At 39.1% G+C, this 14,961-nt stretch overlaps 1 protein-coding gene across 25 annotated transcripts in view; it reads left to right on the top strand.

Annotated features, from left to right (window-relative positions):
• KCNMA1 (potassium calcium-activated channel subfamily M alpha 1) overlaps positions 1-12,348 on the top strand; it is an 855,266-nt gene extending 842,918 nt beyond the window's left edge. For 12 of the 25 annotated variants that reach the window (XM_073353215.1, XM_073353211.1, XM_073353220.1 and 9 more), the window contains one exon: positions 5,570-12,348. In XM_073353215.1, coding sequence (XP_073209316.1) covers positions 5,570-5,724 — 155 coding nt within the window. In that variant the 3' untranslated portion in view covers positions 5,725-12,348. The remainder of the gene's footprint in view (positions 1-5,569) is intronic. The other 13 variants (XM_073353218.1, XM_073353216.1, XM_073353208.1 and 10 more) reach the window with 7 other exon arrangements.
• The last annotated feature ends 2,613 nt before the right edge of the window (positions 12,349-14,961 follow it).

The raw sequence follows: 14,961 nt of genomic DNA, 5'->3' as shown, positions 1-14,961 counted from the left end.
CCAGTCCCTCACACCATATGCTAACTAAATATGGGTGAACCCTGAATGGGTCCATTCATGTAACACACTTGAATCACATTTTTCAGGGTCAATTTGAAGCAGATGGCATCAACCCCAGGCTCATTTGGGGGAATCCACTGATCTCAAGCCTCCTAAGAAACCTAATGCCCAGACACCACTCCCCCGCCCCACTTCCCTTCCACCTACCTTTGTAGTCTTCCAGAGGGTCTGCTTCCCCTAGCCCCTGGCCCGGGGGTGGTGGTGGTCTCCAGGAAGTATCACTTTTCCATGGCAGGTGATGTTTTTTAAAGGGCCTGTAGCAAAGGAAGCAGGAAGTGCCCCCAAGTTAGAACATTGGACATGCCCTTGCAGCGCCACAATAATAAGAATTCTGAGGTATTCCATGTTTGCCAGCTACTGTGCTGGGGATTCTGGGACATCTACCTCCCTGGCCCAGCTGCCAGAGCAGTAGCGTGTTCCCCACTATACTACAAGGGGTGGGGGGGGAGTGAGACACACCTATCTGAAGCGTATTTGGATTTGGCTTGGCCGGGGGGGTAGCCGCTTAAGCAGCCACCAAGCTGTAGAACCTGCTGTGAGCTAAGGGGCTATTCTGCACTCCCTGGAGACTGAAAAGTGGGTCAGCAGGCATTGTTAAGGAACATAAAGGGGTAAGACCACTCTACCCTTGACAGCGTCAACACTCAAATATCAGCGTCTGCAGTGTATTTTATTGGAGGTGGCATCAGGGGCTGTTTCTAACTAGCTCCCCAGTTGACGCCCCCTCTCCCCCCCGCCTTCAAGCTACTGATGTAGTGAGATTGCACACGCTCCTCTCCCCACACACAACATATTCTGTAAGACTGGCTATGGGCCAGGATGCTCAGCTGCTGTGTGCTACAGCATTTTCTTTTATATGACTCCCAGAAACATTAGGGAAAACTTTTATCATTGAAAATTCCTTTTACACAGGTACATACATCTTGCAGGTGAGTGTGGTGTTCAGTGTCTTTAATAAAACCCATGTCCCAGCCAAAGGACACTCAGGAACAACAATAAAAGTTAGTCTCTGGGTGAATGGTGTGAGGCAACAGACCTAATCTGAACACCAATCCGTAACCAAAATCAAAAAGTGGTTTTGGTTTGCGAAAGTAATTGTATTATTTTTCTTCAAAATTAAAAAGGCCATAGTTGCTCATGTTTCTATAGCAAGCTGATCACTAGTTAGGGGCAAGAAGAAATCCGCCCCAAACTATTATGTGTATTAGGGAACTTTAGGCCTCCCTGCGAAACGCTCACTACTATAGGCCATTGGACTTGGTTTTGTATGGCAACTGTTATTAAATCTGAGGTGCTTAGATAAAGGGCCATATACACAGATGTCTAGCTAGATTTAAGACTCAGCACACACCTGAAGAACATCCCCATGTGGAACTGTGAGACAGGGAAGAATAATTGACTTGCCCAAGGTTACACAAGAAGTCTATGGTGAGAACTGAACTCAGATCCCCCAGGTCCTGTACTTTAACCACTAACCTAGCCTTCCTCCCCACTTTTGTTAGCCTTACACTATTATAAATGTTCTTCAGGCCAATGCCAGAGGCACGAATGGAAAAATACCATGAGAAAGCCTGGTCTTATGAAATTGCCAGCCCACCTGAGCAGAGCCAAAGGGTTCTGATAGCTTTGGATGAGACCTGTAGGTGCTTTATCTGAACCAAATGTGAGGGCTGTCACCAGTTCTATGCTACAGCTAAAAGTAAAGCTACCTTCAGTCTTTTGTCACAATAAAATGGTCTCCCTTAAAGAGGCAGCATTTGCTCTGAGTAGCCATGCAGTGGGTATTAGTCTCAGACCCCACTGTGCAGCAACTGTGGGAAATGTTTAATGGAAGCCAATGTGTTTTATGTAGCTAGATTTCATTATTAATAAAAGAAATTTGTATTTTAAGCACTAGACTCCAGAAATAGCTGTTTCGATAGAGCAAGGTCCTTGGGAACATGAAAATAGCCCTTTTGCCTTCACTGGGATTACTCACAGACTTAGAGCTATAACCTTGCTGAACTGAGGGTTTGCAACACATTTCTGACTCCTAATTTTCTTATTGCCCTTTTCTGCATATTACATAGACCCTTTCTAAGTGGCTGTTTCCTTTACGGGTGCTGGTAGCCCTTTAAAAAAAAACCCTAGCATTTCATAGCAGAGGTAAATCCTTTCTGTGCCATGCCACAAGACAGTGCTGTTTTGGCCTGAGTTCATAGAGCATACAGGGTTCTTTAAACAGGACCTACAAAATCATTCCCCTGCCGCCCCAAGGCTCTCACTTAGACAAATGTGACACATGGACAAATGTTCAAGTGCCAAGAAGTGCCACATCATTAGTGGAGAACTCAATATATGAAGACTTCTGAAAGGAGAGGATATTATGGATGGATTTAAGGAAAGGCAAGGTGTGTCATTTACGGAGAGCAGGAGGCTGTTCCAAGCACAAAGTGATTGTGAAGCCAAAACTGAGAGAAATCAAAGAAAAAATATAACGACTGAGAGAGGGTGTAGGATGAGATGAGAGCAGAATAGTACAGAGGCCTGAAGATAAGTCTGAGCAGAGCTTGAACCAGTTCTGAAGGAGAGAGAAAGTGGCTTTCAAGGCAGTCCGGCCATAATTTGGTCAGAGAAGGAAGATGATCTGAGCAGCAAAGACATAAAAGGTAAGGAGCTGATGAGTCCCAGGACCTGAAACGAGAGGACCATGCAAGGGTCAGAGTTTCAGCATTAAGGAGTGATGGAATTAAAAAGCAAAAAAAAGGAACGTACAAGTAGTTTTCTATATTTTATATACAGAATGAATGCAAAAGGGAATTGACAGTGTCTGTACTTTTAAAGGTCAGCATGAATTGTACCGTGAAGACTAATATATTAGCAATTACCTAGTGTAGCTGTTGCAAATTTCAGGGAAAGCTGGGTAGATGGAAAAGCTTTTCATCTGCTGCTGGAAGGAGAGGGGACACAGTTCATCCTCGTCCTTCGCACCACCACCATTTCCTCCTTCTGACACCAGGCGATTGAAATAACTTTCACCAAGTTCTCTTTGTAAACAAAGTGTGTGAGCGGTATGCAAAAAAGTCAGATAAAAGTACACAGTGCTTAACTTGCCTCAAAATCATTTAAAACACAAACCATTTGAAAACTGTTAGTTTGAAATTGTTTGTGAGATCTTGCAAGGCTTTTAAAACATGATAACCATCACACTTTACACCTCTCTGAAAGGTTAGTTTAATCGTAGATCACACAAAATTGGTTTCCACAAATGCATAATGGTTCATGTGTCACACTTGAACTAAATGGTTTTTTAAATGGAGCTGAAATTATTTTGATGTGTACACATTCCCAGATTTTTTCCCCTACACCCTTTCGTAAACCAGCCCACATCAGGCTTTTCCTTAAAGTCTCATTAATAATTCAAATGTTCTGATGACTTTAAAAGATCTATGGAATTGAAGCTTTTTTTAAAAAAAAATACTGCTTGACAAAAAGATAAATGAATGTAGAAAGAAGCAGTAGGAGTCTGGCAAGCTGTAGATCATTTCAGAACAGATTGTAACTTTATCATTCTGTCAGGAAGAATAATTTAAAGCACTTAATCAGTTAGCTTCACTGTGCAGGATGTAACATTAGGAATTCCTATCGTTCAATCTGTTCAAATCAAAGGGAGCTTAATTATAATAGGTAAGGGGGGGGGGGACTGAACATTGTTCAGACTCAGACAACTTTACTGGGGAAGGGAATAAGCACCCTGACCTGCAATGAGTATGACTTTTTAAAAGGATCTAAGATGACAGGAGAAAACAATGTATTAGCCTTGACTTGCCTTCAATGGCAAGGCATTAATAACTGCTCTTATAATCGCTTAAGGTTTTAATTAAAAGCTCTAAAAGAATACACAAGCATCGAATCCACTAGAAAAAAATTTCAGACATGGATGGATGTCTACTGATAGGTACCCAAAAGCTGTAACCATTGCGTGCTCGGCACTTCTGAAAGTCTGCCCACCTATTTAGGCACCTAAAGTTAGGCATCCATGTTTGAAAATGTTGTCCTTATTTCCTGCTGTTCCATCTGAATAGCATCATCTCTGCTTCCTCTCCTGAACTCTTTAGTGTTCCTGTGCTTTTTTTTTTTTTTTTTAAAACAGCCACCACATTCCAGTCCAGGCTGCATTTCCATGATGAGCAAAGTGTTAGTTTGTATAATACACTCTGGCAGTGAAGTCTGGGAGAATCCCCTTTGGGAGGAAAGGGCCACATAAATGTAAGCCCACCATCAACATAAGAAACAAGAATACATAAACACCACCCACATATGCTGTAATTAAATTCCATCCCTAGGGCCAATCCCCTCATTTATTTCAGGGGAAAACAAAAGAGTGGGGAAAGGAGAGGTATCACACAAAAATGCTTCCCTGTAATTAAGAAGTGACTTTAGCAGCTCTGCTCTATAAACAATTTAAGGAAAAAGTCTAGTTATATTTAGGATTTTCTCATACAGGACTTTTAACAAGTTTTATTCACAGCTGAGCAGTGCAAGGGGTGCATCTACCACAGCGGAGACATCAAAGTCTTATGCAAGTAAACAGCAAACTGCACTTTTTTGGTCTCTCAATATTCCCCCACTCCCTCAAATTTCAACTCTAAAATTGTTACTATATTCATGCAAATGGATACTGAACACAGAGAAAGGAAAAGCCTCCCCATTTCTCTTCCCATTCTTTGCCTGTTGGTCCCCCCGCTTCATCTCCCATGCTTCCATTCACCATTCATTCATTCCATTTAGACTAATGTAATATTGGGGCTGGCACCTGGCCCAGTCATCTGAACCATCTGTATCTGTATACAATGGGATAGTTCAGCAGCACTCAAGCAGCCAGGTTGACAATATCAAAACATTGGCCATGACATCCAGGAACATACCCAGTCCCCACTTTGAACCTCTTTGTATTCTAGTGCCAAACCCCGAGGAAGGATCTGAAATATTTCCCACATCACTAACATGGTTTTTCAGATTCATCCAGAAATTACTGAATTTCTAGTAAGGGCTGGAAGCAGAAGTGCGAGAAATCATGGGCTTGTATGTGCCAGTTGTGCAGACCCATGAGGTTCAAATGGTTCAGAGAAATCTGAATTTTCAGGTACGTCCGTGAACCAAACAAACCTCCCAAACATTAGGAGAGTATCCCAGCACTAACCACATTATGCTCCCAGCTTCTAATTTCATCCTTTTTATTTCTGATAATAGCTTAGCATACTTTAAAAATCTCGTACATTCAAACAACCCAGCAAGCTGCCAGTTTTCTTTAACCCTTTACTACCAACCCTGTAAACATCATCTTCTCCTTTTATAATATGTGTTCTCAGGTGTATTAATCTACCACACTCTGCTGCTAGCAATTATTCAATGTTACCCTCTATTGATTGCCTTTCGTCTATGAACTTTACTGACTGCTTTTTGCACTGCACTAATTAAACTTCTCATTTTCCCTCCTTGTTCTGTCTCTATCCATTTTGCTCTTTAGCAGAAAAGAAATGGTTTACAGATGAGCCGGATAATGCATATCCCAGAAACATTCAAATCAAGCCCATGAGCACTCACATGGCCAATCAGATCAATCAGTATAAATCTACAAGCAGCTTGATACCACCAATCAGAGAAGTTGAAGATGAATGTTGACTCACAGGAGGCCAGAACTATTTTTTTAAAAGCCTGACAAACTTCATGAATGGTGATGTGACATTTATTCCTCTTACATGCCGACCCACTCGTGGAAAAGTTATGAAGGGCGAGTGTTATGGAAAACTAAAGTAGACAGATCTTTGTTTGTCTGCCTTTAATATTGCTTCCATGTATTTTGGAAACTATTTCATTTATAAATGAACATAATCAAAAATAGTCATGTATAGCCTCTAGCATTTTAAATTATTTTTATTTATTAGAAAGAAAATATATTTTTCTTTTTTTCATCGTCAGGTTTTTTTCCCCCCCTTAAAACAGCTGCATATGTGGCCAGACTCCTAAAAAATTTTTTTTTTAAATCTGCTCTTGCTATCTCTCATCTTTGAGGAGAAAGATGGTCACAATTATGAGGAAATGTAACCAAGGGAGATAAATAATATATTAAAAAATACAAGATCCAACTTGTATTTTAATAAATCAAAAAAAGAACAGTTCACCAACATGTTTCTTTACTGGAGACTATGTATTTTGTTCAGCATTGACACCAGCTCTTAATAAACTGAAACATATTTATTTTCAAAGCTGAAAGTCATATTTTTGTAGAATTAACATTCTTTCTGAACTATTCATCGTTTTATTATCATATACAGCGAAGACCTTCCTAACGATCATCTTAAGTACCGGTAAATTTAAGGTCAAAAACAACCAAAACCATGCATTGGTAACTTTCTATGACAATAGGGTAGTGAACATTAGTGTAAAACAAAGGGCATGCAGATAAGAATCTCATAGTGGCACTTTCTTATAGGTTGCAAAATGTGCAATTCTGCTTTGCTTCATGTTGCATATTATCAATCAGCATTTGCCGACTCATGGAGTTCAACCTTGGAAAATCCTCTTCTTTTGCCAGGTTTCTGAGTATTTTAATGCAGGGTGTCTAAACAGTACATCAGATCATGATATTCTAAACTCACTCATCTACTATATTAAACTGAGTTCTTGTTTAAAACGACTGGAGTTGGGCCTGAACCAAACTTTATCTGAGCCAAACACTCCTTGAAATGTGGCAAAGTTTGGGTCCATAGCACACTTTTGCTGATGGCCCATGTTTCAGCAACAGATAGAATCAAATGCCCAGCTCTGAGCACACCTGCACGATAGGTGAGTTCAGATCAGGGTACAAACTCTGCAGCTCAGGCTCATGTCTACAGTGTCTCAACTTGTTGTTGCCAGTTCATTTCTATAAAAATCTTTTCAATATTATTGTTTGCTTATTTCTTTAAGTTGCTGGGACTCCACTCATAAAGGTACAGTGATAACCAAAACAAAACAATAGCAATGAATGTATTTAATATGATAACTTACAAAAAGCCGTTGAAAAGCTGCCTACAGTGAAATCAATTGTATCAGCAGTTTCACAAAGTGGCCAACAAGCTTTATAGCCATCAGACAAAATTGTGATGTTTCATATCTGTGCTGCAGTATGTATTCACCCAGGCATTTGATGTTCTAAGCGATTTAGCAACTCTCTCAATTTCAAATTAACATTTGATACAACTGGATGAAAGAATGAGCTACTGAAGATAAAAAAGGCCCCACAGGAAAAGAAAGGTAGGGTCCCATTGCGCAAGTTAATTTTAGGCTTTGTACTTTTGCAGAGTTGTAAAAAACCAAGATAAAACATACTGTGGCACTATTATCATTAGAGAAATATCAGTGAGTCAGACACATACAGAGCAGATGAATTTACTGTGGAAAAAACCGTCCACTATATAATCCAACATTTAAGCTAAACTATCTCAGCTTCAATGTTTGTTCACTGGCTGCAGTACAAATGTAACCATAATGCCACCTAAACAGGCTTTATTCTGGAGTGACTTTTTGGACTGTGACTACTTTGTTGTTACATTTTGTAGATTAGTAATTTTAAAAAAAAATTAACAAGAATTGTGAATATAATGTATGTAAAATTGGATTGTTTAAAAATATTTATAATCACTATCCTATGAAGAAACAAAATAACTTGAGCAGTTTTTATTAATATTTAACCCATTTTGCAATACCCAAAATAAAGGAAGAATCTGGTGGTTTTGATTTGTTACCACTTTAGCTAATGGCAGGCTATAATTTGCATTCTGGTTTTGCATTGGGTCACTTTAAACCTTTCCTTTAAAGTCAGTACTCCTTTTTCATTCATGAACTGCAATAATTTTATTACCAGAGTAAAAAGTTGGCCTCAATCCCAATAAAATTGTTGAAATTTGTGTCAATCTTAGCCAAATACATTTGATTTTTATAGGTCACTTGTTTTATGGCAGGCATAGGAAATTATTTCTGTAACATTCAACTTAAGAGTACTTAAAATTATTGTGCACAGTGCCATTTCTTAGCATCCTTCCTTTCAATAAAAACTTTATCATATACATGAGAATAAAAAAAAAAACCCACCAACATTGCCAAAGCCTGTATGTCTGTGTCTGCTGTTGAACTAATACCCAGTGTGGCTGCCACTATAATGAAGTCTTGGCCAACACAAGACTCAGATCTATTAATACAGCTAATGGCCATAGCATCCATGTATACAAACAGATCTGGGGGGCTGTAAATAATTAACAACAAACATTTCCTACTCTTTCCTTTGATTACTAAAGAGTTTTTGAGGCAAAGGTCTGGATTTGGTGAGTTTTTGACAGACGTAGAACACCTGGGTCACAGGTGAACTATCATACATATATAGTATACTGTATTCAGTAGAACCATGTATAGTTAATTATATGGAGGACAGGAAAGTTCCAGTTTTTAGATCTTTTGCAATTCAAAACAATGGTCAAATGGAGGCAATGTGTGTGCATCTGAAAGCTCTGTCCTCTATACCCATCCTGGGTCTGTCCTGTCATTTATTCAGTACAGTAATTAGAGTTGGGACAGGTCTATTAAATCTATCCCTCTGCCATGACAAGCTGTAGTCCCCCTGATATAGGACGTATCAAATACTAAACTGATAATTCATTGGTCAAAAGGCCATGAAGCTGCAATACAATCTGTGTACCTGTGCATGCGTACATGTGTGTGTCAGTCATCAGGGCCTCTCAAGCAAAGTGACTACTGGAATGTCACAGGGCCTAATTCTCATTTGAGATAGACACGCCCAACTCGTGCTTTCTTGAAGGGGAGCCCAGTGCACCTGGCTAAGGGCAGAGAGAGAGATCGGAATCACTGAAGGTGTTGTTTACCCAGCTGCAGAGGGCGAGCAAAAAAGCTCTCAGAACTACTTAAGCCCTGCACCAGGGGAGCAGCTGCATCTCTACATTAGCAGGGACATCAGGAGAAGGCCACATGATCTGCAGTAATGAGGACCCAGAGCAAACCTACCAAGCCACACAAGTTGCATGGAGGAGCTGATGTCTCTATTCCAGCACTGAGGCTGGAGAAGCAGCTGCAGGTGGGTAGGCGGACTGCACCAGCCCACGTTGAAGGTGAGGGTGAATTTTGCCTTATCCCAACTGACAGTATAGTCAGCCAAATAAAGCCCTATGACTCAGGCTTTATGCATGTGACACCAGGTGACAAGAATTTTTCACCCTTAAGGAAACAGATGACTGGATAAATGAGGCATGCTGGTTTATAAGGGAGACACCTTTTCCTCTCCACACACATCTTGGTAATGTGCAATGATGCGGAAGGAAGTACAGAAAAATATATTTTAAATGAAGTTTTGATAAAATATTACATTTCTAAAAAATTGCCAGATGACAACTTGGGTCCTTTAAGCATCTGAAGTATATAGAGAAAAAACAAATGAAACAAGCAAACTCTATTTGTGAAATAGCCCTTAGGAATTTTGCAATAATCGGATGCATAAATTACTGCACAACAAGAGCAATAACTTACAAATAGTAATTATGCATGTTTTCACTGCCTGTTTGCATACTATACAATCCATAGCTATGTTAGCTATGGCCCCATTATAGATATCCCAGTCTCAAAGTTACTGTACAAAGCCATACCTCCTTAACTGGAATCACATTGAGAACGGCTTCAAGAAGCCAACGAGTTTTGAAATAAACTTGTATTCAATGTTCTAGCAAGTATTACTGCACATTCCCCTACCCTGATATAAGTTAATGTCCCTGCTTTGTTTTTATTTTTTTTAAATTATGTTCTGAAAGCAAAACAAATAAAGGGAAGGGAGGGTGAGTGCAAAGGCTTTTAGAGTGTCTTTGCATGGCTCACATAGCTTTCAGTGGTTTGGGCAGGAAACTCTTATCAATGTCACTGAGAGCTGTATGGGAAAATCTAGGGAAGAGTGTGTTTCTTATGGTTCACAGTTTGCTAGCTCTCTTCCACAGCACCAGTCTGTAAAATTTTGATGCTGCTTTTAAATCAAGTACTAAGATAGGAGCCCAACTGGTACATAAAAATCCTGATAACTAAGGCCCTGATACAGCAAAGCATTTAAATGAGTAGATAGTTCCACTGTATTAGCCACATTCAAGTAAATGAGACTATGCACTTGCTTAAAGTTAAGCACATGCTTCGAGTCCTTTGCTGGATCTGGGCGAAACTGAAGACATCTTCAACCAGGTTTTTTATAGGGCCTGTTATAATTTATTTTGTGTGTTTTCAGATCTTCAACAGAAAAAAATGTTTTTACTTTAAATATGACCCACTGCAAGTCATGGGTACGAACACAATGTTCACAAAGGTATAACATAAATAAAATACTAGCATAATTCAGGTGTGTTCAGTATGAGTGAAATTCTCCACTGTGCAGAGTTGTCAACACAAGGCCCATGGTACAGCTTACGTTTTGAGATGTTAAGTGCCTTGTGTTTCTCCAGGGGGGAGAAGTTCATCCTAAATCATAGAATCATAGACTATCAGGGTTGGAAGGGACCCCTGAAGGTCATCTAGTCCAACCCCCTGCTCAAAGCAGGACCAATTCCCAGTTAAATCATCCCAGCCAGGGCTTTGTCAAGCCTGACCTTAAAAACCTCTAAGGAAGGAGATTCTACCACCTCCCTAGGTAACGCATTCCAGTGTTTCACCACCCTCTTAGTGAAAAAGTTTTTCCTAATATCCAATCTAAACCTCCCCCACTGCAACTTGAGACCATTACTCCTCGTTCTGTCATCTGCTACCATTGAGAACAGTCTAGAGCCATCCTCTTTGGAACCCCCTTTCAGGTAGTTGAAAGCAGCTATCAAATCCCCCCTCATTCTTCTCTTCTGCAGGCTAAACAATCCCAGCTCCCTCAGCCTCTCCTCATAAGTAAGGTACCTAAATGAGACAGGATATTATACTAAAATCCAGAAATTAGCAAGTTTGTACCTTTGCAGATATGTCATATGGTTATATGCTTTAAAAACCTTTGGCCACAGAGATTTGAGACCAATCTCAATCTTTGCTTTCACAAGAAGTAACATTTACACCTACTTTTATTTTGTACAGTGGGATAGTTTTTTTCATCTCTTATTTTCCTTCAATGTGTGTTTACTATCCCAGTTTTTAGGTCTTTTTCTGTTCAACATATGTAAGCTTCTTTTCCAGGTTCTCTGATATTTAGCAGGCATATTCATTTGCAGTTTTTTCTAATTAACAGCATTATGCATACTCACACATCTTGCACAGAAATCTAGCGATATGGCACATAAAACCAAATAAAAACTAGCTATTGAATAATCTATAAACTGCAGTAGTCTATATATCCAAATAAACTCTAGTGGATTATATACCAAAAGGATAAGGACCTATCCACCTAACCTATTTTTGAACTACTAAAAAATATGTTTAGAGTCAGCCTTAGCAAAAAATTAGAATAAACCTCTTTTATTACTTTGTTCCTCATTACAGGAGTATGATAAATATCCATACAATACTGCCCCATTCATATGTCTAATCCAGAACCCGTTGAAGTTGACAGAAGACTCCCATTGATTCAATGAACTTCAGAGGAGGCCTGCATGAACAAAAGAATGTAGGCACTCAGGGGCACAAGAATAAATGGAGAAATTTCTGCAATTTTTATTGAATTTATTTATTTATTATTTGAGATTGAAAAGTGGGTATGGGAAGTTTTCTGGTAACCAGAAGATGAGTTTAGGGAATCTCACCAACATGCCAGCTGAAAAGAATCCTGTCCTACATTTTTTTTAAGCAGCACTTAAAAATCGCCCCCTCCCCCCGATATTGTTTGAGATACATATGTCCAGCAACTGCAACATCTAAAATATCTGCCTCAAAAATAGTGGAATTAAAATTCTAAATTCTTGTGAAATTCAAAGTTGGCCTCTTTTCTACCCGTACCCCACAGAAAACACATACAGTACATATATATAATGTATGAAAGCATTTGTCATTATAACCATTCCTTGAAAACAATTCCTTTAAACTACCTATGGTGTTAAAGCTTACAGTTCAGAAAGAAAAAGGAGCATGACTTCATCATTTTTCTTTTTACCAAGGATCGGTGAGAGAGAAAAAATGCTGGTGCTCAGAAATGATCTACCTGACTTTGTCATATGTAATATCCAGTGATAAATATATTGTCTTGTAAAAAGGGTTTGTACATAACTTGTACATGGTTTCATTTTGTATTTTTCTCAGATTAAAATTTATGTATTTGTGTTCTAAAACAAGGAGTGAGCGCTGCGTTTTTGTCATAGGAATGGATATCTCACAAAGTATTATGCAACATTATATATCAAACCTACCAATAACAGTGCAACCTGACAGGTAATAATACTATTTTGTATTTACATAGCAGCTTTAACCTTGGAATCACAAAAGGCACTACCAAACTAGGAACTAACCAAACTACCTTCTCATACCAGTCGTCCAACTAGCATGGCACCCTGTGTCCACTAGTGGTCAGTAGCAGATACTTTGGAGGAAGATGTGAAAACCCTATGGACAAATTCACAAAACCATGCCTATGAGATAAATTTCCTTCCAATCCCAGTATATATGAGAGATTTATATCCTGGAGTAATTTAGCTAAACTAACCATAGAAGACACTCTCTTCTCTCATTTTTAATAGTTCTGATAGTTAAGTGAATGCTAGGTTTGCACACATGGTGATGAATTTGAAGGATGTCAAATCTCTCCTTGCACCAGTGGTTAAAATTCACAGATACACTGTAGAGTGTGCTTATCTCTTTGTATAGCTATCAGAAGAGGAATCAAAATTTGGCCCCAATCCTGAAAGCACCTACATAGGTGCTTAACTTAAAAAAGGTAAATAGCCCCTTTGAAGTCAACAGAACTACTCATAGGCTTCAAGATAAGCACAGTTTCCAGGATGGGGCTCTGGAATTTTAAAAATAGCTTAATGACTATATAAGAAGTTACACCTTGGATGGACATCATACCAGTCCCAGATGCGTAATTAAGAACAATCCAGTATTATCTTGTTTGATATTGAAATGCAGTCAATTCACTAAAGAAAAAGACTCACACAGCTCAGCATGAAAGAAATTCACCTCAGTGACAAAGACCTGCAAAAGCTCATCTGCACTGAACATTTACCGCAGGGTTTAAATGGTTTGAAGGACCTGGTATGGGACCTCAGCATTGTGTTGAATTTCACCCTATATTGATAAGTGATTACAGTAAAGAATAGATGGATGGTCTGGAGGGACTAAGCAACAAAATGGTTCAGTGCACTAGCTTCTAGAGCCACATTCAAATCAAGATGGCCTCTCATTTTAGCTCCTAATGGATGTTGGTCCATGTCACAAAAGCTCAACATTATTTGGCAAGATTGGCAGCCTGTATCCAGAACTGGAATAGCATGAATGCGGAAGGGAAGAACTGAAGTCTATGAGCAAAGCTGTGCGGAGAAATTTACAGAATTTATCTACCTGCCTATTGCCAAAGACTCCAGCCAATGACAACGAATCCATCACTTTCAAGGTATCAGATTCCACCCACCAAGCTTTTCCTTTTAGTAAGCATTTGTCTTGCACAGGAATAGTAGTACATGGATCATAGGAAGGATGTTGAGAGAACCAGCTTAAAATAGGATGTTCAGCTAATAACAATAGTTAAAAAGTCTATAGAAATGATGGGAGGAAGAAAGAAAAGCATTTACTTTTGAAGGTCAAAATCCAAACTGATGGGGCACACATCTACTCTCAGTTACACATGTAAATGGCAAATCTGGAGTAATTCCACACACAACCTGGATGCTGCAACTAATCAACTGAGAGTGAGGAGTCTGAGTGGAAGCAACTAAGAACAAATTCCCCAAGGATTTTTTTTTTTAAATGTCAAATGAAATTTCTGGGATTTTAGATGATTTCAGGTATTCTGAAACAAAAATGAAGTGTAAAGAAAGAAACAAATTCATTATATTTATTTTGAATTCTGGATTAGAATAATCTACCAGTGACAAATTGTGTTCAGTTAAAATATTGAACTAACATCACACACCAAAACCTGTGCCAAAAGCTGGTACACATTTCCTATCAGATACATACAAAATGGGAAATGACTGCCTAGGAAGGAGTTCTGCGGAAAGGGATTTGGGGGTCATAGTGGATCACAAATTAAATATGAGTCAACAGTATAACACTGTTGCAAAAAAAGCAAACATCATTCTGGAATGTATTAGCAGGAGTATTGTAAGCAAGACACGAGAAGTAATTCTTTCACTCTACTCCATGCTGATTAGGCCTCAACTGGAGTATTGTCTCCAGTTCTGGGCTTCACATTTCAGAAAAGATATGGACAAATGGAAGAAAGTCCAGAGAAGAGCAACAAAAATTATTAAAATTCTAGAAAACATGACCTGTGCGGGAAGATTGAAAAAATTGGGTTTGTTTAGTCTGGAGAAGAGAAGACTGAGAGGGGACATGATAACAGTTTTTAAGTACATAAAAGGTTGGTACCAGGAGGAGGGAGAAAAATTGTTCTTCTTAACCTCTGAGGATAGGACAAGAAGCAATGGGCTTAAATTGCAGCAAGGGAAGTTTTGGTTGAACATTAGGAAAAACTTCCTAACTATCAGAGTGGTTAAGCACTGGAATAAATTGCTGAGGGAGGTTGTGGAATCTCCATCATTGTGGATTTTTGTGGACAGGTTGGACAAACACCTGTCAGGGATGGTCTAGATAATACTTAGTCCTTCGCTGAGTGCAGAGGACTGGACAAGATGACCTCTCGAGGTCCCTTCCAGTTCTATGATTCTATGAACACATTTACATATAATATTCAAATAAGAAACACACAAA

This window comes from Lepidochelys kempii, chromosome 7 (assembly GCF_965140265.1).
Source record: "Lepidochelys kempii isolate rLepKem1 chromosome 7, rLepKem1.hap2, whole genome shotgun sequence".
In the NCBI taxonomy this organism is placed as follows: domain Eukaryota; kingdom Metazoa; phylum Chordata; order Testudines; family Cheloniidae; genus Lepidochelys; species Lepidochelys kempii.
This window is presented reverse-complemented; position numbering and strand designations above follow the sequence as displayed.